This window comes from Penicillium robsamsonii (assembly GCF_028829455.1).
Source record: "Penicillium robsamsonii strain IBT 29466 chromosome Unknown utg000001l_segment0_segment0, whole genome shotgun sequence".
Classification (NCBI taxonomy): domain Eukaryota; kingdom Fungi; phylum Ascomycota; class Eurotiomycetes; order Eurotiales; family Aspergillaceae; genus Penicillium; species Penicillium robsamsonii.
This window is the reverse complement of record NW_026643219.1, coordinates 1,876,244-1,899,428: the sequence shown is the minus strand read 5'-3', so window position 1 is coordinate 1,899,428 and position 23,185 is coordinate 1,876,244. Positions and strand designations below refer to the sequence as shown.

General features: G+C 47.6%; 11 protein-coding genes across 11 annotated transcripts; 4 read left to right on the top strand and 7 right to left on the bottom strand.

The window, feature by feature from the left end:
- Window positions 1–39: 39 nt before the first annotated feature.
- N7447_000754 (putative glycosyl hydrolase) lies at window positions 40–1,701 on the bottom strand (the record flags this gene model as incomplete). Its single annotated transcript, XM_057225030.1, has 1 exon — window positions 40–1,701. One exon carries the CDS (start codon window positions 1,699–1,701, stop codon window positions 40–42), a length of 1,662 nt encoding a protein of 553 aa, XP_057089046.1.
- Window positions 1,702–2,736: 1,035 nt separating this feature from the next.
- Window positions 2,737–3,332, bottom strand: N7447_000753 (RBM8 family RNA-binding protein; the record flags this gene model as incomplete). Its single annotated transcript, XM_057225029.1, has 2 exons — window positions 2,737–2,964; window positions 3,087–3,332. 2 exons carry the CDS (start codon window positions 3,330–3,332, stop codon window positions 2,737–2,739), a joined length of 474 nt encoding a protein of 157 aa, XP_057089045.1.
- A 716-nt stretch (window positions 3,333–4,048) lies between these two features.
- N7447_000752 (Bax Inhibitor family protein) lies at window positions 4,049–5,121 on the bottom strand (the record flags this gene model as incomplete). Its single annotated transcript, XM_057225028.1, has 2 exons — window positions 4,049–4,529; window positions 4,592–5,121. The coding sequence occupies 2 exons, from the start codon at window positions 5,119–5,121 to the stop codon at window positions 4,049–4,051; spliced, it is 1,011 nt and encodes a 336-aa protein (XP_057089044.1).
- Window positions 5,122–5,383: 262 nt separating this feature from the next.
- N7447_000751 (EKC/KEOPS complex subunit CGI121/TPRKB) lies at window positions 5,384–6,090 on the top strand (the record flags this gene model as incomplete). Its single annotated transcript, XM_057225027.1, has 3 exons — window positions 5,384–5,536; window positions 5,602–5,724; window positions 5,791–6,090. The coding sequence occupies 3 exons, from the start codon at window positions 5,384–5,386 to the stop codon at window positions 6,088–6,090; spliced, it is 576 nt and encodes a 191-aa protein (XP_057089043.1).
- Window positions 6,091–6,805: 715 nt separating this feature from the next.
- On the top strand, window positions 6,806–9,508 carry slx4 (the record flags this gene model as incomplete). The annotated part of the gene is made up of 1 exon (XM_057225026.1): window positions 6,806–9,508. The coding sequence occupies one exon, from the start codon at window positions 6,806–6,808 to the stop codon at window positions 9,506–9,508; it is 2,703 nt and encodes a 900-aa protein (XP_057089042.1).
- A 384-nt stretch (window positions 9,509–9,892) lies between these two features.
- On the bottom strand, window positions 9,893–10,554 carry N7447_000749 (putative C6 finger domain protein; the record flags this gene model as incomplete). The annotated part of the gene is made up of 3 exons (XM_057225025.1): window positions 9,893–9,931; window positions 10,035–10,295; window positions 10,369–10,554. 3 exons carry the CDS (start codon window positions 10,552–10,554, stop codon window positions 9,893–9,895), a joined length of 486 nt encoding a protein of 161 aa, XP_057089041.1.
- Window positions 10,555–11,915: 1,361 nt separating this feature from the next.
- Window positions 11,916–13,190, bottom strand: N7447_000748 (uncharacterized protein; the record flags this gene model as incomplete). The annotated part of the gene is made up of 4 exons (XM_057225024.1): window positions 11,916–12,128; window positions 12,191–12,256; window positions 12,347–13,030; window positions 13,104–13,190. The coding sequence occupies 4 exons, from the start codon at window positions 13,188–13,190 to the stop codon at window positions 11,916–11,918; spliced, it is 1,050 nt and encodes a 349-aa protein (XP_057089040.1).
- Window positions 13,191–15,484: 2,294 nt separating this feature from the next.
- On the bottom strand, window positions 15,485–16,594 carry N7447_000747 (ER lumen protein-retaining receptor; the record flags this gene model as incomplete). Its single annotated transcript, XM_057225023.1, has 3 exons — window positions 15,485–16,054; window positions 16,114–16,415; window positions 16,495–16,594. 3 exons carry the CDS (start codon window positions 16,592–16,594, stop codon window positions 15,485–15,487), a joined length of 972 nt encoding a protein of 323 aa, XP_057089039.1.
- A 1,621-nt stretch (window positions 16,595–18,215) lies between these two features.
- Window positions 18,216–18,467, bottom strand: N7447_000746 (uncharacterized protein; the record flags this gene model as incomplete). The annotated part of the gene is made up of 1 exon (XM_057225022.1): window positions 18,216–18,467. One exon carries the CDS (start codon window positions 18,465–18,467, stop codon window positions 18,216–18,218), a length of 252 nt encoding a protein of 83 aa, XP_057089038.1.
- Window positions 18,468–19,635: 1,168 nt separating this feature from the next.
- Window positions 19,636–20,398, top strand: N7447_000745 (SANT/Myb-like DNA-binding domain-containing protein; the record flags this gene model as incomplete). Its single annotated transcript, XM_057225021.1, has 5 exons — window positions 19,636–19,947; window positions 20,021–20,068; window positions 20,126–20,158; window positions 20,217–20,300; window positions 20,357–20,398. The coding sequence occupies 5 exons, from the start codon at window positions 19,636–19,638 to the stop codon at window positions 20,396–20,398; spliced, it is 519 nt and encodes a 172-aa protein (XP_057089037.1).
- An 827-nt stretch (window positions 20,399–21,225) lies between these two features.
- On the top strand, window positions 21,226–23,102 carry N7447_000744 (purine-cytosine permease family protein; the record flags this gene model as incomplete). Its single annotated transcript, XM_057225020.1, has 6 exons — window positions 21,226–21,678; window positions 21,742–21,892; window positions 21,957–22,029; window positions 22,087–22,200; window positions 22,256–22,961; window positions 23,019–23,102. 6 exons carry the CDS (start codon window positions 21,226–21,228, stop codon window positions 23,100–23,102), a joined length of 1,581 nt encoding a protein of 526 aa, XP_057089036.1.
- Between the last annotated feature and the right edge of the window lie 83 nt (window positions 23,103–23,185).

The window sequence follows — 23,185 nt, the reverse complement described above, 5'->3', positions numbered from 1 at the left end:
CGCCAAAACGCCTCCCCTCAAACTTTTCAGTTGTTTTGTTCACAGGGCACCATATGATTGCCATTGATACAGGGCTCTCAACACAGCGATGCCGCCGGACTGTGTTTCAACCGTGCGGCCTCGGCCGCGATCATTGTAGTCCTTCGGCATGAAACCTGTAGTGGAGGACTTGTGGTCATAATCGGCATTGCGGTAATCAACAGCGCCATCTGGGATAGTGCTGCTATCCACAATCTCATTGGCATCCAGCTGATGATACGAGTGACCCCACCAGGTACCAAACTTGCCATCGCTGTCACGAGTCATCAGCGCAGCTTGCGCATTGTGTTCAATCCAGGAACCATAGGCGCGGCACCGCTTCATATGCTGCTCATAAACTTCGGCCCAGTCGTCATCTGCTGTACGTCTGCGGATCGCGCCCTCCAGGAACTGCTTCTCTTGCGGCTGAATAGGCCGGCAGAATCCGGACAGGTGGTGAAAGAATATACCTTTGAAGGTCTGTCCATCCTGGGAGCAGACTCCACGAGAATCACATGCGTCCTCGAGCACACCTCCGCGACCAAGTCCTTTCCACTGCTGACTAGAAGTATGTGGCCACCCGGTAGCCTGTAGTACTTTTTGAACAAGCTCATGGCCGTCGTGCAAATAGAGTTGCGAGTTTGTGGCTAGCCAGAGTCCTCTCAGTCCGCTGAGAACGACTCCTTGATTGTAGGTATAGAGCATAGAGTTGAGCTCGTCGCATTGTCCCGAGCCGGGATTCGATGCGCTTTTCCAGCCACTGATGTGGAAACCATCTGCATAGAGACCGCCAATTCCAGTCATATTTGAATTTTTGAGCCATTCGTACCCGTCAATTGCAGCCTTTAGATGAATAGGGTTGTGTGAGTCCTTCCGTGCGGGCTGTGTGCCCTGCGAATCGACAAGGAACGGGGCATCAATGGGATCTCCGGGGAAGTACAAGTACATCTCGATACTTGCGGAGATATAGAGCTCGTTCGTAATCGCATTCTTGTACGGGCTCAAATATGGGCTCCAAATCATGCCGCCCCCACAGAGGGTTTTGTCCCAACCAGCGGAGGCGAGCTCATAAAAGATGCGTGCTCTGTGCGCAGCAGAGCTCTGGAACTGGGTGCCGTACCAAAGCTCCCCAGAACTGTTCTTTGAGGAGACATAGTGAAGGTCTGAGTGAAGATTTTGGAACTTAATATTTTCCAACCACCCTAACACAACCCATAGCATGTCATCGTATGCCTGATTTCTGAGACTGAAAGAGTTTTCACCGAAGTAGAACGCAGAAGTATGGCTGAAAAACCGATTGACCGTATTTTCAAGCCTGAAGAAGGATAATCCTTGCAATTCATTCGTGTCGGGGATATCAAGTGGACCTGAGGTTAGAGACGAGAGCGCTGCCGAAACGTGTGTGCCCAACACTGCCGCGGTCCAATCAATGCTGGTCGGCCACGTGCCCTGCCACAGCACAAAGTACCTGTCTTGCATAACCTGCAGGGCGGCGATAAGATCATGCAAGGTATTCAGAATGGGGTCGTGAGTCGACCCTTCCGGCGCTGATCCAGTACCCCCAAAGACAGTCCCACTTGAGGGATCATCAATCGAACTGGAAGATGAAGGCACTCCCAAAAGTTCCTGGGATGGATACGCAAGCGCATTGGCCACGGCTGAAAGCGATAGGAAGCATAGCATAAGTATATGGTATAGAGATCGTGATAGCCCCAAGAGGGTAAAAGATGTGTGTTGGGGAGCCATTCTGCATCAGGAAATAAATATATCCTGTCAGAATCAGATCCCCAGACACAAGATCCTGGAGTCCGGCTATAAGAATAGAGGGTCGGTACTGCGTACTGAAAGCGACTAAAAAAGAAGAAGAGCGATAACCGCATGCGCCATGCGGGGAAAATGGGGAGCCGGGAAGGGTTAAGCTTAGTCACCAGACCCGCTGCCCTGGGTGAGGTGCCAGGTGAGGACATCCACATCCACATCCATTTTATGTGGCATTAAAGCCTTATCATCACCCTGTAAAATGATTGAAGCCTTCTGACCCTGGAATAACAGCCCCAGTGCCCAAAAATTATTTATCGACTCTATTTCGGTGCCACATGGCCGTCGCATGATGCGTCCCACCCCGTAGGGGATGCTACATAGCTATACTACATCGTATACTACGGAGTATGTAAAAATGTACCATTTTTGATTTCGCCTTGAAATGAGTCGCAGGACAAGTGGATGGATAAAAGGTCGCTTATAGCCAAGAAAATCCATTCTTCATAATGTACATTACTCCCAAAGGCTGGGCTTTGGGGTCCAGGGTTGTCTTTGTTGACCAGATGCTCATACACCAATTTTCAATTTTCATCAAAGGGCCCTTCATTTCTGAGTATGTCAGCATAATTCTAGTTAAAGCATAAGACCGGATTTCCGTACCATTATGGCAATCTATCGTGGCGCCGGCACGTACCTCTTGTGTGTGTGTCCCATGCACACCCACACTCGGCCTGTGACCCATACAGGTTCGATTGAAGAGGGGCCGTGCCAGCGAATACTAGATGATGTGTCCATTGTTTGTAGACAGGTTCTGGCAGGAAGGATGGGAAAAGGTTCGAATGAAACAGTGTGAGGTATTGAAAAAATGCGAGAAAAAGCAAAGCCCAGGTATCAAATGGAAGATCACAAGCAATGTATGCCAGTCAAATTTTATCGTTCCCCGTCCATTAGGAAGGCTTAGTCCCGGTCACCGCCAGCTTCGGGGCTGCGACTCCGGTTGGGGCTTCTGCTGCGATTCCGAGTAGCCCGGCCCTTTGGCCCTCCGTTCTTGTTCTTGCCTGATGGGGGCGGGCGAACAAAAGCATAGTCGACACGGAGGGTCTGTTCAAGGAGCTTGTAACCGTTAAGGTTCTGGATAGCTTCACTGGCTTCGGGGAGAGTGGAGTATTCAATCAATGCGTAACCCTGCCAGAATATTGGTGTTAGCAATCGTTTCATTGTATGTGAGTTGACAAGAGTTCCCATATTTTGAAGAGGATGTCCTTCAGGGTTTGTTTAGAGGTAGTTGTGAGATTGAGGATGCGCACCTTGACATAACCTGTTCGCCGATCAAGGTTCAAGCTGAAGTTTTTGATCTCACCATACTCCGCGAAGAGTTCAGTGACATCTTCCTCCGATGATTCCTCGTGGATATTAGATACGATGATAATCCATCCTTCGATACTGCGCACGGCGACCGCATTCCCCTGGGTGCGTGGCTCAAAACTGCGGTCCGACTGCTCGGGAGCGTCGTCGTGCGCGACAGGAGGGTCAATTTCCATCTCGTTCGACATATTGTAAGGTAGGATTGCAAAAAGGCTGGTGCGACTGTGTTGGTGTTATGCCGGGAGGTTTAGTCTGCACGTCTATAGCGGTCAATGAGCCCGAGTCTGGATTGCGATCTGAAGTCTGCAGAGGGGCGGTATTATTGGGCGGTCTCTTGGGCGGTCTCGGGCAACCTCGCCTTCAAAGGAAGCTTGCCATCACATGACCATAGTCTGCCCTTTCTAGTTCGAACGCTGATAAGTTCGAAACCATTGTACTAAATATCTACCAGAAAGGTGATATTGCTGTACATGTTTACCTAGCACTGAACACTACCAAATGTTGACTAGTAGGTGATTGCTATTTTGTTACATTGTTTTGGCGTCTTATAGCGTCCTCCTTTGTCTTCCAGAACTGGAATTTGCAACCCCAAGTCATTGTTAATTATATTTTTTATAGGTAGTAGAAATGTCAAGGGAGTGGAGATTTGTATTCGCTACCCTATCTGTTCTATATCTCTCAGCAAGTACAAAATAGCGATTAGCTGCGCTTGCTCGTATGAAGAAACATCAACGTTAAGAGACCAAAGAAAGGGAAAAAAAAAAAAAAAAAAAGAGATAAATAAACATTTGGTTGAAATACAGGGGTTATCGAATCACTGAGGGAAAAAAAGAAAAACACCAATTCTGGAGTTTGGACAAACCGAGGCCAGATTATCCAGTTAAGAAAGTGAATATAAAGTAGCTTAACGACGGTTGTTGCCCATGCCGAGGATCTGGACCATGCGGATAAAGATGTTGATGAAGTCCAACTCCAGGCTGACACATTCATTGACCACGTCACGCTTGATCAAGCCGCGCTCGGCAAGACGAGCATGGTGCAGAATCTTCTGCACGTCATAGAGAGTGAAACCACCGAAGACAGCAAGACCACCGTACAGCCAGAGGCGCTCAGACCACATCAGAGTGCGAACAGCAGTAGCAGGGAGGACCATGGGGGCGAGTCCAGAAAGAGCAACGATGGTCACACCGGCAAGCAGGGGACCACCCAGGTAAAGGTACTTCTCCTGCTTGGCAGTGGCACCGACAAAAGCGATTGAGCCCATCATACCAACAGTGTAAAGACCAGCACGAGCGAGAATGGCAGGATTCATGAACATCAGGGGGGAGAGAAGAGCGGCCTGGGTGAGGTTGAAGACAGTCCAGCAGCCATACTTCATGACGTAGCTAATTGAAAGGTTAGCACATTTAGTTTTCCTGGAAAATAAAAAAAGAGGCAAAAAACTTACTTATCCGGGGAAGTGTAGAAAGTACCGTACATAGAGCCGATGCTGCCAACGAGACCGACACCCATGACGAGCCAAGGGTTCATGGCCATGAGACGATAAGACCAGCCGCTCATGTGGAGAGCGCGAGCAGCAATACCAATGATACCAATACCAAGACCAGTGTGCATGAAAGTTTGATTCAAGTAGCTCTGCTCGTAAGCGGGCATACCGCCATCCTCTCTCGTTTCACGGTTGAAGATGAAGTTGGTTGCCAGAACCGTACCTCCAATGATGGCAGCGCCATACAACAGTTTCTGGGTCATGTTACCATTCTGTGTAGGGTTGACGGTCTGCTGCATGTATGTACGGCGGAAGGCATTTTGAAAGTTCTGTCGGGACTTGGCGAAGATCGAGGAAGAAACGCCCTGAGGCTTTGTTGCTTGGGTGGGCTTGATGGGAGAGTTGTGAATGAATCGGGCGGTGTTTGTGAGCTTGGGGACCTGGCGAAGTGCCGAGGATACAGCGAACGGGCGCCGTAGGAAGAAAGCCATGTTTGCGATGGGGAGGGTCGAGAGTCGAAAGCGAAGAGACGTTTAAATGTCGGGCCCACGGGTGATATGGAGGCGATTACTCATGTTCCGCCGGCGACCGCTTAAATCCGGAAAATTCCAGAATTAGTCACGTGGATCAAGAAAGTGGGATGCGTTTGTAGACTCACAGCGAACTCCAGGGCTCACTGTATTTTTTTTATCAGATCAGCCTGATTACAAATACGTCATCTTCTTTAACATTGGTTTTAGTTCGATTTCAGTCATGGCCTCAAGTCTAGAGACGATCAGCCTACCACATCTACCATTGCCTGTGCATGTTGCTCTATATCGCAATGTTCAAAATGCCGCCTCTCTGAAAGGTCGACTTCTCGCCGGTCAATCAGAATTCGAATATGCATTTATTGATGCAAGCATGGTATGTTAAGCTGCCATCGAGAACTAAAATAAAAAAAGAAGTAATTCACCAACACCAAGCGATAGGTTCTGTCAAGGGCTCATGCCACTGCTGCAGTATTCAGAGCAGTCAATGATTACATTCACGATCGACTGAAATCTCATAATGTGCATTCTGAGATCGTGTTTTCATTGAACCCTACGAATAATGTGGGTTGCCAATTCTAGGAATTAGCTGCAAGTTTGCCACTAAAGCCGGGACTGACACGGACTTAGATCACGGAATCATTCCGTAGATTCGGTATTTCCGATTCAACCAAAGACCTGTTGGTGATCAAGGTCTCTGTCTCTCCGGAGATAACATATATATCCGTTGCGGCCCACTTGGACAGCTCGGTTGAAGGAACACCTGTGCCTTTCGATGACCAGACACTATCCGAAATCTCTGATGTCAACAAGATCAAGAAAGCGTACAAGCTGGGGGCTCTGCCTTCGCCAACTGCCAAGGAGAACGACGAGGCTAAACAACGACTCGAAAATTCCTTGTTGAGTGCGATTGCTTTGCGGGGATCGTGAGCAATTGCCTATATGAAGCAACCAAATTCACTGCTCCCGAATTCCTAAAGCTTGCTGTGGGATGGGTGGGAAATACATTCATTTTCCAACTCGTGCTGTTGTTCTCCAATGTGGGATATATTGAGCTCCAAATTGGCTTTGAGAATATGCCCATCATCAGTCACAAGCAGATCGCATGGTTTTCCTGGGGTCTACTATTCTTCAACTCCGAGATCGGGTAGAGAATACCTCAGATTTCTCTGTCGAGACAGTGCACAAAGTCAAGGTTATGATGAATTGAATGAAATATTACAGAGATGCAACGGCCTGTTTTTATAGTTCGACGCGTCTGATCCTGGCCGTTTGTGTGATACAGGACAGTAAAAACAACATTTATTCAAATTGAGAATCACTTGATCCCGTAAAGGATTATACATAAATACATATATTGAACATGAATCCACTTTGTTGAGGTTGAATGTAGTTGGTTGCCCGAACTATGTACCCAACTCAAAAATTTGCCAAGACCGCGGGCGACCCTTTGACATCGAAATGTTGAACTTGGATCTCTAACACTACTTGTCCAGCATATCTGGCTTGCATACCCTTTATACTGTTTTATCTCAAGTATAAACGTTACCTAGGAGATGTCTCATTTAGCAAACTCAAGCAGTACACGCGACTCGCCCTGATCAATCAAGCAAACACCCAGAGACGCGACTCGCGACTCGCGACGATGGCCAGCATTGCAGATGTAATCATTCTGTCGTCCTCTCCAATTCCACCGCGGTCACCAGGGACAGCTAGGCTTGATGTAAAGCAGGTTTCTCACCTCTTGCCACGAGGTGAAACGCCACCATCAATACGCTCGACGGCCGATTTTTCCAAAACCCATACGCGTTCCCGGTTTTTTCCCACTCCGATCGCGAGCACCAATTGTCCCGAGGACGTGACGAAGCCGAGAAAGCGACCGACAAAGAAGGATCCTACTACAGATACCAACAACAAAACTGCATCGAGCAAACCGCGGCAGAAGGCGAAGAAAGCCGCGGATGCACCAGAAACAATTGCGCATGGGCACCCCCAACCAGAGACTCTTGGCACAAAAGACGATGCAGTGAAAACGACCAAAGGTCGTCCTCGCAAGAATGCCAAGAGCAAAGATTCAGGAAACATGACTCTGGCTGGGAAAGTCACGAAAACAAGCGGCGATCCACCAGCAAAGAAACCCAGCAAAAGTGGGAAGAAGACGGTTGCCACAAAATTATCCTCCTCGGAAGATGTGCTTGCGAAAGTTACTCCCAAGAAATCAAATGCTTTGGAAAAGGATGAGATATTGCATTTGGACGAGGCAATGAGAAGAAAGATAGACTGGACACCACCAAGGGAGACCGCTTACAAGGAGATTGCTACAAGGAACTATGGTGGCAGCCAGGAGAAGGAGCGTGATCCGAACCTTACGGGTGGGTTTGGCAAGCTGCTATCCGATTATAATTACTCCGAGTCAGCTTTAAATCCTCGCGATCTTGTGCAGGATGCGAATGGCGGAGGACCAACAAAACGTCGACGGATAGAGCTGGTCAATCCTGAAATCCAAGCATTGCTCAATGGAAGGTACTCTGATTCAACTGATCAGACAGCTGCTCAAGGAGAGAACATGGCATCGACTCAGCCCAAAAAAACAACAACCAAGGACAAGCCTAAGAAGTTTACCACCTTGACGGCGCGCATGACTGCGCAATATTCAACAATTGAAGCAGAACAGAATGAGCCGGTGATTGATTGCCTCCAGGACATGGGAACGACAAAAAAAAGACGAAGAAAGACCAAAGAGACAGAGAAAGAGTCTTTGTTCACTGTGCTTTCCCCAGAAGCAGCTGTCGAATTCCTAAATGATCAAGAGCTTGTATTTGGTACCTGCAGTCAATTGGAAAGAGACGATTCGCCGCAGACTCTGCGAGAAACCCAGCAAGCCATTTGTGCCTCCGAATGTTTGTCATATCCAGAGGGGACGCGCAATAAGAACTCCAGGGCGATCCAAGAATCATCTACTCGTTCTGTATCAAGGCTGGCAGGTACCAGAAATCTGTGGTGTGTCGGCGCCAGAGACACCGAGGGATCTTTGATTCAACCAGAAATACTAAACATGGTTGACTTGACGGGCGAGGGAGAACCCCCTGTAAAGAAGAGGCATGAAAATGTGGAACGAGCAAGCTACAAACCTCTGCAGGGGGGCTGGTTTGAGCTTGAATTTGCCGACATAGATTCACCCCCAGCACAGAGACCATCATCGCTACCATCGACCGAAAGGGGCTTGGATTCTGATACGCAGGCTCAAGCTTCGGTCCAATCCCCGGCACCTACAGCTACAGCTACGGCCATGCCAAAGGCTAGGGCCAAAGCTGCAAAGCCTGCAAAGCCTGCAAAGCCTGCAAAGGGACCCGATAATACCCCGACTGAAGCGGTTGGTTCCCTGCCAACTGCGTCGCAGGGGCCCTCAATGCCACGATATACCGGATTTACAGACGCAGAGTTGTCTAAACAGGTTTCCACTTATGGCTTCAAGGCAGTCAGGGGTCGCAAGAAGATGATCGATCTCCTTCAACAATGTTGGGAATCGAAACACGGTAGCAATGCTACTTCTGGTAGCCAGATTAACTCTGACAGCCAACCTATATACCAACCCGAGCAACAGAAAGAATCTGTCTCTAAAATTGACCATGTTTCAAATCCCGCCTCGGATGCGAAGGTAAAGGCGACGGTGAAGTCTAAATCTGCAATATCTGTAGAGAACCGAAAGTCGCTCGACGCGACAAAATCACCTTCTGCCTCGCAAACCAATCTCCAGACAGGCCCAAAGAAAAACTCAAGAACGAAGCCTATCACTGGGGCCTCTACATCGTTTATTGATGTAGAAGAGATCCAAGACTCAGAAGAAGAAATCGTTCCCTCTCCAAGTCAAGTACAAAAGCACTATACCGATATCTATTCAAAATCCAACACAGGCAGCCGGGTACAACACCACTCCTTGGATATCCTCACGAAAACACCATCACCAAGTCCGACTAAGCGCAAGGTTGTTTCTTCTAAGATTTCAGTCAAAAGACCATCATCCTCTGCATCCATCACAACCACGCGCACAGCAGAATCCTCTAAAGAAATCAGTCTGGCAGATCTATCTGCACAGATTACCCAAGCTGTTCGCGTCCAGCCTCGGCTCTCGCCACTGTCAACGTCTCGTGGTAGCCGTGGTCGACCCACATGGCATGAAAAGATCCTCATGTATGACCCTATCATCTTGGAAGATTTCACAGCATGGCTCAATATCGAGGGGCTTGGACTTGTGGGTGAGGATCGCGAGATTGGCACTGCATTTGTCAGGGAATGGTGTGAAAGCAAAGGAATATGTTGTTGCTGGAAAAAGAATGCCAGTTGGTAAAATGGCGATGGTTATTTGCATTGCATCTCTATTTTGGATACCCGGTGTACGAGTTGGAATTACATGGTCACACTAAATATGCCCGTTGACATATCCTTTGGAATAAAATGAACAGTTTTCGTTTTCACCGTCTACTATAGGAAGTCTCTCGCCCTTTGCTTCAGTAAATGACGAAAAGTCCACAGTATTAAAAAAAAAAAAAAAAAAAAAAAAAAAAAAAGCATTTATGTACTTAAACAACGCATCTTGTCACCTTGTGCCATTCCCATTTTCTCGATCATATACTTCATCTCGGACAGGACAGGAAAAATGCAAGCAAGCAACCAGGCCCAGGATGTATGACATATTGTCTAAAAAGATAGCACGTGCAGGAAGGTGTCACAGTCACAGTAGACTATGGTGATGACTGGGGTCAACGACCGGCTGGCAATTGAGTTAGCCCTAAATCCCAAAAATAAAGAATCAGAACATGGTCCATATATTCCAATGTGAGATGTGGATTATAGAGGCGTGAAGAAATACATACCTCGTAGTGATCCATGAGAGTGGCTCTGTATGAACCATCCAGACAGGCCTGTAGCTGTGCGTTCTTCTGCTGAAGTTGCGTGATCTGCTCCTTCAGGTTCTCGGTCTGCTTTCTGAGTCTCTCGATAAGATCCCGCATTTGCCCGGCCTCACCACGCACCCAGGTCTCACCGGTGACACGGTCAGTGACTTTACATGGGATGTTGAGGACAAGGCAACAAGCGCAGCCTCTCGGATCTGGCGTACACTTCATCTTCTTGAGCTAGATATCCAAATACGTCAGTGTGGTGTTCTGAGTCAAAGCTAACGCGACATCAGATTATGAATAGGCGTACCTTGCAACGATCACAGGCTTGACCGACACGATGTTGAGACTTCGTGACCTTGGCACGCACCATGGCCGACCAGTCGGGCTCTGGATCATAGCGGCTGCGGCGAGTCTTCTTGGGCTTCGGGATATTCTCGCTAGGAGCGTCGTTGACGCGCTCGTCGTCAGGGATTGTAAAGTTTGGAGTATCCATGATGAGATTGGATGGTGTTGCTTCTGGAAATGGTTAAATGGTTTCTCATCTCGTCTTCTTATGCAAAGCACCGAAGAAACATATTGAGTCTGTGTTTGAGATCTTGGAGTACTTGCCTTTCATTTTCTAGGCTAGTTCCAGGTAAAAATCACTTTTCTTGTCTTGTTTTCTTATCTATCCAGAGAAACGGTCCAATTCAGATATAATCCTGAACACAAAGCCTTTGTCTATAGTAAAATCCCTTTGTTTGGCTTCGCTCTCTCAACAGACATAACAAAAGATTGGACTGTTTCGCCTTGCTTGCTTTGTTAGACGTAGAGATCCTCACTCATGGCCTCTGGATCAAGTACAGAGCCATTGTTGTATACTCTTGGCTATTTTGCACGTGGCATACCTCCTCATTGTCCTATAGACTGTCTTAGGCTTCTGATTTCTTTTCCTTTGCCTTCTTCCAATCGGTGTTGCTGATCTTTCTGATATTTTTTCAATGACCATACACCTTGTTTAAGACAAAATGGAACCTACCCCAATATAAAATGTATCTTTATATGGCCCAACGATGGTCTAATACTTGTCAAGACAATATAATTTCTTATATATGGCTATGCCCAATCGCGAACTTTTTATCAAACCCATAAACCCCATCTGCTCCATGGTTTTCAAGATCCTCCTCATATGCATTATAATCTATGGGTTACCATCCCCAATGATGTATAAAATATAATAAAAACACCATCCTTCATGAATGAGAGCTTCAGGGATTCGATGGCTAATTGTATGACTACGAGTATCATCTGCATTCACGGCATAATAAATCCTGGCAGAGTGCAAAATTAGCACTCTGTTGTTTACCAGTATTACTTTTTAGGAAAATAAGAAAATAACTAATAGGTCAACTTGATATCCAAAAATAGCTGTTTGTAGATCATCTAAATTTTTAGCTCTTCACAGCCCCGGACCCCGAGCCACTACTACTGCATCATCCTAAGTGCTACATTAAACTTGAAAAAAAAGGTCAACATAACATTACAAATATGTGAAGAATGTGAGAGGGATAAAAATGAGATTTGAGATAAAATAGAAGAATAAAATTTATAGAAAATGGTGTAATGCCAATTTCTCCCAGCTCTACAAACATAGTAATATCAAATCCAATGCTGATCATGACAATCGTGGGAGCAAGAGTCGGGGTTGGAGAGTCGATCTAATTGATCTTAGAATGAGAAGTAAAGAAGTAAAGAGACCATTGAAAGGGGAAAGAACAAAGTCAAGTTTAAAAGGAATGAGTAATGAGGGTTTGAGAAGAAGTAGAAGAAGGGAGAAAAGAGAGAGAAAAAGAAAGAAAAAGAACCGCCTTGAAGCTACAAGGCCCCTTCCTCATTGTCAGTCTCCAGCTCTAAGGACTGGGCTCGAGGTCGTTTTCGAGACACAGTAGGTGTGACAGGAGCAGGATCAGACATAGCAGATGGCGATTCACTTAAGCGATCACGATGTTGTTTTTTCGTGTCTAAAAGCCGAAGTTGAGTTCTGCATTGATCTGGCGAGTACAGTCTAGTACCACCAAGTTCTTTCATCTATGAAGATCAAAAGACATATTAGAACGTTTCCTATATTATACGAGCACAGGGAATCTCACCTTGTCTGAAAGGAAATGGAATTTATCTTTTGCCCAGATCCCATGGACGTGGATCAGGAGTTTGATCTAGCGGACTTGCGTATCAGTACGGGCTCAATATAAATTCCAGCTCATACAGCTTGTTTATACCATATGTTACGGGAGGTACATACTCACATCTGATTCTTCCCAGCGCACCATTCGCTCTCGGAGCCGGCGGTGGAGACGCATCTGCAGGCGCGCTTCGGAGGCATCTTTATTGAATCTTTCCTGGAATTCTTGACGCACGATTTTCCAGGCCGTTTGCTTATCTCGCAGCTCCTCTACGAATGCATCTTCGTCTTCTGCTTGCGGGTCGCGCCGCCCACGGCCTGGAGCCCGAACCCTAGGGAGTATGTGTGGAGATGGCTGGATATGCTGGCGATCTTGCTCCATTCGGAGAAGGCCCTCTGGATTGGGAGCGATGCTGACTGGTGTGTTGCTTGGCTGCTCGCGCGAGGGCGTACCTGCGGATGGGTATCTGGCGCGCTTAGCTGGTGGTGGGCCATGTGGCGACTGACTAGGCGTTTGTGTCATGCCATGGGGGATGCCGCTTGGATCCGGAGCGTACAGGTAGGCAGAATTGGGTGCCGAAGACCGGGGGAAGTCACTCGGGAAGGGTGCAGAGATACCGAGACCCAGTGGGGCTGTCATGAGATCATTCATGCCATATTGATATTCTTGTGTGCCGTAGCCATGTGAGTGGTGACTGATTGCTGGGCTGAGACGAAACGAGCTGTCTGGAAGACTGATTGGTGTCAGAATGCTGGATGGAGCTAGAGGCTCTGTGCAGTACGGGCTGTTGGCTCCCACGTACGGGGTCTAGATCGTATATGGGTCAGCTCATGTTTCGGAAGCATACAGTGTTTTGTATCAGAAGTGCATATGTACATACCGCTTGGATTCCGGGCCAATGAGCTGGGATATCCTCATAGTACTCTGACATTTCCTCGGAGCAGGGAATACCCGAGCGATTAGACATGATGTTGACTGGCTGCACTCAAGCGGAACATCAAACACGGGGAAGATTCACAGTCCACTGCGTTGTCTAAGTGGGGAGAATAAACGCCGGGGGAGCAGAATATGAAACGAGATATGAAACTCGATGTAGGGGAAGATGTGGGACTGCAGGCGGCTGGCAGACTAGAGTGGTTTGCTGAACAGTTAGGGTTGTAGGTGTATATCAATAAGGCCTTCCACTCCAAGGATGTTGAAGAAAATATTCACATTCCCAACCATCGACGATAGTTGATTTTATAAGATTCATGCGAGCAAGAAAAGAGGGGAAGATTTCAACAGCAAGATGCACAATTCCGCCTATCCTCCACTTTGAGCGATATCACAGCCAGCACCGGGATGCCTCGTGAGGCAAGGTGTGAACAATCAGTAGAGGTATGAACTATAGGCTCAGAGGGCACCAAAACAGAGATCAGTACCGCCGACGAGCGCTGTGCCCCATTAGAACGTAGGGAAATTCATGAAGACTCGACGAGAGCCTATATTTAAGCGCTGCGGACTCAATAGTCCAATGTTGATATCCATATTCCGCCCCCATCCCTGGAGGGGGGGCTCAGACTCTGCATGGTGAATAGGAATTAAAGTCAGTCCGTGATTTCAGGCCCACTTCAACGGGCCAAAAAATAAAAATTAATTAATTAACAGGAAAGACTGGGCTACTTAGGGTTGTGGATGATCCTCCACAAAGGAGACAAAGCGTAGCGCTTAGAGCTTTGGAGAGATCCAGTGGACGGATTATGGAGGACCCCATTAAAAATCATAATGCCAATACGAAACCCATCAATTATAACATGGCTACATATTTCAATTTAGACAAAAACGTTCAACTGGCCCCAAAGTCGATATTGCCCCTTCATATCTCAAGTCAGCCTTGTTGACTGCCTATCTACGCCATTGTTTCATTTTGGCAGCCCCCACGAAAAAAAAAAAAGAGAAGAAAACCGCTCAAGTTGACGGTAGATTCCAACACACCGGTTGTGGGATGGGGTGGGAGGGATTACGCTCCTTCTCCATGCATTCTCCATGCATTCTCCATGCAGAGGCGTTGCTCAAGACGGGCGGCTCTCGACTGGCCATAGATGACCCAAAATTATTTTGAGGCTGAGAAGACCCCACGCGCCGCTTGGTGGCTTTGTCCACGGAGAATTCATGACCGCTGGTTAAGCGCTGATGCAGACACCCGGTAAACCCCGGCCATCTCGAAGGTGCAGAACAACCTTGGAACTTTCTTTGTGATTTTTTTTCCATTTTGTTTTTCTCTTGCTTCTGTGGGGATCCTATGTTGTAAGCAAAAAAAAAAAAAAACGTCATGGTTTTTTCTTTTCGTTCTTTCTTTCTTCGATCTCAAATCTCCACATCTCCGGTGATCGTTTGCTTCCGGGGTCAGCTCTTCGAGCCACGTCCTGCCTCTAAGCGCCCGAGAAAAAGCCAGTGTCTAGACCTTGAATCATACGCTCACGTTTTTTTTTTTTCTACACGTCACAATTTCGGAGAAACATTGGAAGTTGATAGCTCCCATGTATCTTTCTTGGGTTAGGAAGCAACTAGTTGAAAGAAACTTGGCTTTGAAGATCAGCGTTCCCTTCCAGGTGGAGCAAACGCTTGAATTTCGTAGACGCATATTGAGTATGGATTACTGACCATTGGCTCTTTATTTTCTCACTTTGGTGGCTTTTGCTTCTGGGTTATCTTATGTGATAGCTACATGCATATTTATTCGAGATACTCTCGTGGGGGCCAAAGGCTTCTTTGGGTATGAAATGCGGAGTCCAGGAGTGCTCCGAGGTCATCCTTAATGTAATATTCTCCCAAGACCGCCCCCATAAAAGCGCTAAAAAAAAGGCCCATCTCGAGAATCTAAGAACTATGTACGGATTTCTATACATATGGAGATTATAAAGGCAGTAAATGACTACAGAGTAGAGAGTACAAAGTAAATAGAAATCAGTATAGACAGCGGGCTGCTACATCAAGTGACCCCCGGTAGCAAGCTTCGTAAAACGGTGTAGTCTGAACAAAATGACCCACATAAACTTGGGGCTAGCACAGAGTACTACATGTTCTCATTTCCTAATTCTATCAAAAGGCCCGAGAGAGTTCAAAGGTGGGTACCGGGAGATAACCAAACTATAATAGCACTGGCGGATCTTTCCGTGCAACCCATTTAGAGTCCAGGCTCTGCTCAACATCTAACAACCAACTGGACTGGCATATAGATATGCTATGCTGTGAGCGAATCTGCCCATAGCAAATCATCACTTAACGAGAATTGTTCACCCGGTGATCATCCGTGTCGTCTTCGTCTCCCGAAAACCCATCTAAACTATCATCATGATGAGGTCCCTTACTGTGACCATTGGTTTCCAGAGTATCGTCAGCTGCAATGGAAACACCACGAGCGCCCCACCGGTTGTGGTTTGATTGACCATCCACTCCTTCCTCTTCGTCTCGAAGGTGCTGTTCTTCGTCCGCAGAGCGTCGCGATGTCCGGAAATTCACAACACGATTCACCAGCCAGCTATTCTCATAGTCCTCTGAGTCAACGATGCCACCATTGCGAAGCTTGACTCTCTGGCGCGAATAGTATACCCATGCAAAGTCGATATAAAAGGCGGTCTGTACAATTCCAAACACGACGGCGATCCAATCATCGAAGGGCTCATTGTCGAAGAGACGGACTATCCAATTGAGGATATAGAATGCTCTGTAGGAGCCCAGAGCAAGCAGGTAATATGAGTCGATCACCGTTGGGACAGTGGTCTGGCGTAGGAGAAGGAGCTGCGGCAAAACACACACAGATTCAAGTATGATGGAAAAGGCCCAGAAAAACTAAGTCGTTGGATCAGTAAAGCTGCGAAATATGAATACTTCGGGCCGGTCCAACTTACTTCAAGGATCCATAGAATGTAAACCTCTTTTTCGAAAAGCCAGATTGAGATAGGTGCCAAGACAACGGACCCAGCCACAGACCACAAACCTAGTTTCCAAGCTCGCTCCGTCTCTCTCGTCCGCGGGTATACCTTCATCATCAGGGTTATCAGGTATGCGGACGAGGTTATATAGAAGAGCTTGAAAAACACATTCCAAATGGCGTGCCATGTCCGGACCCTGTACGTGATGGGAAGAAGCAGATCAAGATAGCGAAATATGAAGACGACACCATAAAGCAGCTGTGTGAGGAGTGAGATGCCTAAATCAAATACCTATGTCAGTAATCTTTACAGAGGACCTAGGTAGCTCCAATCAGATTGATACAAGGATGTACGAACCCTCAGCGCTCTTATTCTTGTGGATAGCCCAGAGTAGGACACATATTGACCCTAGATGGGACAGATCTCCGATAATGCGAAAGATGTTCCAGGTCGACATGGCTGGAGGGGGTTGGACAATCAAACAGTGAGTTGGACGCGGGGTGTGGACACCTGTCAAGCTATCACTATCGAAGTCGGCGCCAAGTATCGGGCAGAATGGGAGAATCAAGGGGTATCAAGTAGACTGGAAGAGAAATAACTTTGCGTATATACGTTCCTCCCCAATGAGATTAAGGTGCAGGGAGGTGCAATGAACCTTATAAGGATATTGGCGCTGTTGGAGTGACTGGGGAGTTCGTTATCGGTGATCCACATGAGCTCGGGCCGCGTGTCCTTTCACGTGAGGTTGACGTCAGTGCGTAAATTGGAAGCTCTGGGGTTGAAAAAATATGGTGAATTAATTTTACTAGATGAAAGAGTTGACAACATTCGGCTCTATGTTGGTGCCTAGTATCTAGTTATTATTAACATGTGCTGTTCAACATTGCGGTCTCGATGTATATATTCGGGGATACTGACATGTGGAACTTGTATAAAACATATATAATTCGATGATTGGACCTTGGAGAAGCCAACATACCATAACCAATGCTACTCTTAGCAGACCATATAGCTCAGAGTTTACCAAGCATCCTTGGAGGAGATGAATTAAAGAAACGAAAGATGCGGGGATATTTAGAAGCAAATGCTATGAGGGCGTACGGAGTACAACTCACTCGATAGATATTCAAGTTGTCGAAAGTTGATTCAAGGCTCTTAAGCTTCTGGAGTAATACCAATGAGCTAGGATTCCAGTTAAAATCAATATCTGTTTATTTGCCCTGTTGGCCGTGGTGGATTCGGGAAGGCCTAGATGCTCTAGGTGATGCAGGCGACGCGGTAAGATCCCCAAAGCAGATGTAATCGCTGCAACATGAGCAGTAGACCATAATCAGTACTGTTCATGCTCCCGGGAGCAATTGAGCTTTGATTTATTAAGAACGAGGTTTGGCCTGGTAGGACTGACTTTAGGTTGAAACGGTTTGACCGGGTAAAAACAGCAAAGAATTGGTCATATTCAAGAAGTAATTTTGTTTTTGGGCCGAGTAGAATCAAGGATATTGGAACTGTCTGTTGAAGCACAATATCTTTTCGGCCGGGTTGGTCAAGGAACCTGATATTCCCAGGTTTGATAGAGAAACACTTCCTGTTTATTAAAACTGGTGATGCAAGTCATATTTACACCCAGAAACTCTTGGCGGTACCTATTTGCATTGATAATATGCTGCACCAGGACATTCAGCACACCTGATCCTTTGCATGCATCCTCAAACCTAACCGGAGATACTCGATCATTACCACTTGATATCTCCTAGTCAATTGATAATGCCAGGAAATCCAGAAGTCCTGGTCGGCTTGGTCATTAGTAAACTTGTCGATTATCACCAATTGGAGATTTAACAGGGGGGTGTGTGACAAAGAAAATGCCAGTAAGATTCTGAGAGGCTGGGCTTCTTGAATATATACACGTCTTGGATGAACCCCGCGCAGTACTAAGACAAAAATAAATGCTGATGCTGATAGGGTCCTCCAGATCTTTTACCCCATACCGCGCGTGCCCTTAATAACGACCTGCATGGGGGTAAAGCAAAGAGGGGATGGTACGCGGTGGCTTCACACGAAACCGTCTTGTGGCTGATCTAGCCCGCCAAGTCTCGGGTTGGACGGAGACTTCTACTTCTGTCAGTTGAATGTTGGTGATTGCGGGATGAATTCCCGGGGCCACTGGATGTCTTTGCAATAATTAGGCCCTCGGGCGCATCGTTGACTCGCATTGGGCGTGTCCTGTCATCCTCGCACGGTGTTGTGAGATCTCGCCGGGTCACCGGATTCTGGAACAGGCCACTCGCCGGTCTGTTCGGCCCAAATGTCTCATGGAAGCTGCCGGACATGGTTATCTTTGCTTCTGCATCTTGATGTCGGTCGAATTGAATCACAGGATGAGCCATAAATTGTGACAGGCCCCCTGTCCGGGCATCGGTTCCTAGGCTAGGGAAGAACGGGTTGTGGAATGCACCGGAGGGGGGGGAAGTGGTTGGAGGCGCATTTAAATCGACACTGGATTTTAATTTGATTGCATGGATAGTCTACATTTGATATAAGGAGGAAAAAGGTGAACATAGGGATAGAGAGAGGTAATAGAGGGGTTACAAGTAGGGAAATCTACCCTGATTAGAATGATCTCCAAAAGAAAATCAAAACATTCAAGTTAAATCAAACTATTTAGACCCATATAAACTATATAAACATATAAATCATGAAAAGCTATATAGACTACATAAACTAGAAATATCTAAAGTGCTATTATTACTTTGTTGTGATATGAGGTGACTCCATCCCCGCTCCTTTCCTCACACTTCCTCTCTTCCTCCTTTCTCTTCTCTCTGTGACCTTGTCTCTCTCACTCTCTCTTTCTCCCTATCCTTTTTTTTTAAGTCCTGGGTTCTTTTTTCTTGGGGGTTCCTCTCCTCATCCTTACCTCCCCTCCAAACTCAAGCCATCCTCCCAGCCTCATGTTCTCCCCGTATTCGGAAGAATTCGAGGTCCCCGAATCGACGCTTCGACCATGCGATTTTGATCTGTGAGCTTTCCCTCGACCCCACCCAAACAGGAGTTAAAACACTCCGGTCGGAGTCTGGACTTTTCTGTGTCGCGATTTATACCTTCCTATTGTCCCTGTTACCTTTGTCAGTCTGGTTCTGCCTGGGATGCGCCTGTGTCATCGTCTTTAGTGTAACGCTTCCCGAGAGTTGACCAAGGCGCGCCAGTACCAGATCCTGCTAACCCCCCCACGCGGCCTTTTTGTATGTACAGATGAATCGGCAAAGTGTGATTGCAAACGCGTGTCTTTCACCATGTCGTAAGTCCCTTCGTCTGTGATCTCCGTCCGGCCTCCAGCTGCGGGAGGGAGACTGGGTTGGAAGTTCAAGTGCACTTGGTCGCGTTTTTATCATATTGCCTCATCTCATAGGTTCTATTCTCTGACTCTTTACCCGATTAGTTCCCCCCCCGACATCTAAGCGCCTCAAGACGTCGGCAACAACCAGCGCTCCCCCGCATATGCTTGCCCAACAACAGATCCATCCATTTCACCGCGTCCCAACCTTTGACGGCATCCCGATTCCGACTGCTCCTATACCTCAACAAAACCCCGGCGCTTCGCGCAAACGTCCTCCTTCTCCTTCGGGATCGTCAGCCATGATGGCAGCCTCAGGGAATCCTACGGGTGTGATTGATGACCCCAGTGCCATTCCCACGGTCGAGTCTACGCCCAAGAAAAAGGGACGCACAAATACCCCATGGACTGCAGAGGAGGAACAAAGGCTTAAGACGATGCGCGACGCCGGGCGCAGTTGGAGTGAAATCGCCAAGGTGCGCGCGCGCAGCTTTTTATAGGCTGAAACTATGGTTTGCTGACCTGGGCAATTTGTTTTTTTACCTATAGACTTTCCCGACCCGAACCGAGGGTAGTGTCAAGAAGCATTGGTATAAGGTACGCAATATGCGAATTTGGTAATACCATGTCTCGTCTTACTGACACCTTACGCAGGACATGCACTACGCGGAATTTGCCGAAGATGAGGTATGATCCCGATTTTCTTTTAATGCCCGTTGTCGCATCCGCCTCTGACGTCGCACAGTCTGTGAAGCTTCGTGAGGCGATCAAGGAGTACGAGGCAAATAAGTGGAAGGTAATCGGCCAGAAAGTGGGAAAGCCTGCCAAAGTGAGTATCGGGAGTTTCCTGCATGTTATTCTGCCATCTAATCTATTTTCCGACAGGCCTGCGAACAGTATGCCAAAGAGCATTTCAAGAACGTCTGACCACGACGCCTCTGATGAAGTGATGATATCTTTTTCTTAGCATCTTTTATGAATTTGGCATTCTCTCTTCCGGATCAATTCCAGAGCGATGCAAGTTTCATCGGCGGCTGCTGGAGGCCACTGATTTTACAAGGCAGATGGAGTTGGTGATCTGGATTTCAATCTTATTCTTGATTCTCGTTTATATGCGCTATGAACACCTGCGCCTGTTTTGCCATGGTTTTTTTTTCCCCTAAGGCGTCTTTGATTTGACAAGCGCTGTTTCTTTTTTGCGCTTTTGTGTCCATCAATACCACATGATTCCCACTTCCAGTATGAGGAAAATAAGCAGAACAATTCCTTGTATATGTAAATAGTACCTGTATGGTCGGTAAGGTGGAGGCGGGAAAAGCTAGAGCGGGCGATCTTGATTTTTTTCCCCGCGGCAATCAATTCTCCCCCCCCCCATTTTTCCCCCACTGGAAATTGGCTATTTTTCACATTAACTGTGACCTGATTGTTTTCGAATTGAAGAGCCCCGTCAGATTTCAAGGTAAACTAACCCCCGTGATTGCCTGATGTTGTTAAGCTGACGCTACCCTTCATAGTGACTCATCTCGGAAGGTAATACAACCTGTTCACAAGGGACAGCTACCATGAAGACGAGTAGCGTGGTATTTTCTCACGATCAAGGTATCTAGGACAAATCTCCTGCATGAAGACCGGTGTTCGACAATTGTCGTTCTGAGAATATACGGTTGAACTTGATCTGGGTAATTCCAGCGAAAGGACTCAATGCGCTTTTTCCTCTCCTCGGCAATTGGGTGTGATACTAACCGAGACGCAGCATGGCTTCGGAAAATGAAATCACTGCCCTAGCGGTGCACTCCAACAAGGAAGACCTGAGGACTGAAAACCCCGGCGTCGCCAACAAGGATGCGGGAATCTACGCCGAGACAACGACCAATCGCCGCAATCCTGTCGGATCACGATTGGGCTCCATTATTAGAGCTTTTGAGAACCAGCTCGTCGAGTATAACCTGGAAGCGCGGGGTATTGAAAGAGTCGCCGTGGATGAGCGCATGAAGCGCCTCACGTGGATGTCGTATCTGCAAGTCTTCTTGCTTTGGATCTCCATCAACCTTGCGCCCAATAACATTACCCTCGGGATGTTAGGGCCTGCCGTGTATGGCCTCAGCTTCCGGGACTCGGCGCTTTGTGCTGTCTTTGGTGCCTGTATTGGTTCCATCGTCTCCTCCTGGATGGCTACATGGGGGCCCGTTTCTGGGATTCGGACATTGGTGCGTAGTACATAATGAATCTGTTGGGCTATTATTTGATTGAGAGGGCTAATTGGCGATCAGGCCTTTGGAAGGTATTCAATGGGCTGGTGGCCTAGCAAGATCATTGTTCTACTGAACCTTGTTCAGATGATTGGATACGGCTTGATCGATTGCGTCGTTGGCGGACAAATCTTGTCTGCTGTCTCCCCTGGCGGCATGTCTGTCGCTGTCGGTAAGTGGTCATCGAACCAGGCTACTCTATACACCAATAGTGGATACTAATATTGATATTATAGGCATCGTGATCATCGCGGTTATCAGCTGGGCCGTGGCCACATTCGGCATCCAAGTCTTCCACTACTATGAACGGTTAGTTTGAGGGCTTATTGCCACGAGGAACAGTGTCGCTGATGGGTCTCATATTAGATTCGCCTTTTTGCCCCAAGTCATTGTGGTCTTCATCCTTTTCGGGGTGTCATCCGTGAAATTTGACCTGTCAACCACCTCTGTTGGTGATTCCCGGACAGTAGCTGGCAATAGGTGAGTCTGCCTCAGACCTACGCATCGGAACTTAAGTTTTCTAACATGGTTCTAGGCTATCCTTCTTCTCCATCTGTCTGAGTGCCGCAGTCACCTACGCCCCACTAGCAGCCGACTTCTTCGTCTACTACCCCGAAGATTCCTCTCGCACGAAACTATTCGGCCTAAGCCTGGGAGGCCTCCTCGTCTCCTTCACTATGGCCCTAGTCTGCGGTGTTGGGCTGGCCTCGGGCATCTCTACACACCCAGAGTACTCTGCCGCCTACGAGCAAGGCCAAGGAGCCCTAATCGTCGAAGGATTCGGCCCGCTACATGGCTTCGGCAAGTTCTGCTCTGTGATCTGTGCCTTAGGCCTGATCGCCAATACCGTCGCGCCCACTTACTCCGCCGGCATCGACTTCCAGATCCTCGGTCGTTACGCCGAGGCAGTTCCGCGCGTCATCTGGAATACCATTGCCGTCATTATCTATACCGTCTGCGCGCTAGTTGGCCGCAGCAACCTCTCTGAGATCTTCACCAATTTCCTCGCTTTGATGGGCTACTGGGTTGTCATCTGGATTGCCATTGTCCTCGAGGAGCGGTTCATCTTCCGTCTTCGCACTGGGTATAACTGGGCGATCTGGCGGGATCCGTCAAAGCTGCCCCTTGGAATTGCGGCTTTTGCTGCCTTCATTGTCGGCTGGGTAGGCGCTGTATTGTGTATGGCGCAGGTGTGGTACATCGGACCCATTGCCAAATTGGTCGGCGAGTACGGTGCTGATGTAAGTTGAATCCCGCTTCCCATCATGTGTGTTTGATCCTAACTTATTACTCGCCAGATGGGAATTTACGTCGGGTTCTGTTGGACTGCCCTTGTTTACCCTCCTCTCAGATTCATCGAACTTCGCTTCATGGGTCGCTAGGCATTGGCTGATTGATATATGATGTCCTGTCCAAGTATGAGTTATCTTGCTTCTTTTTGGACGAAGCTTTGCCCAATGTTTCA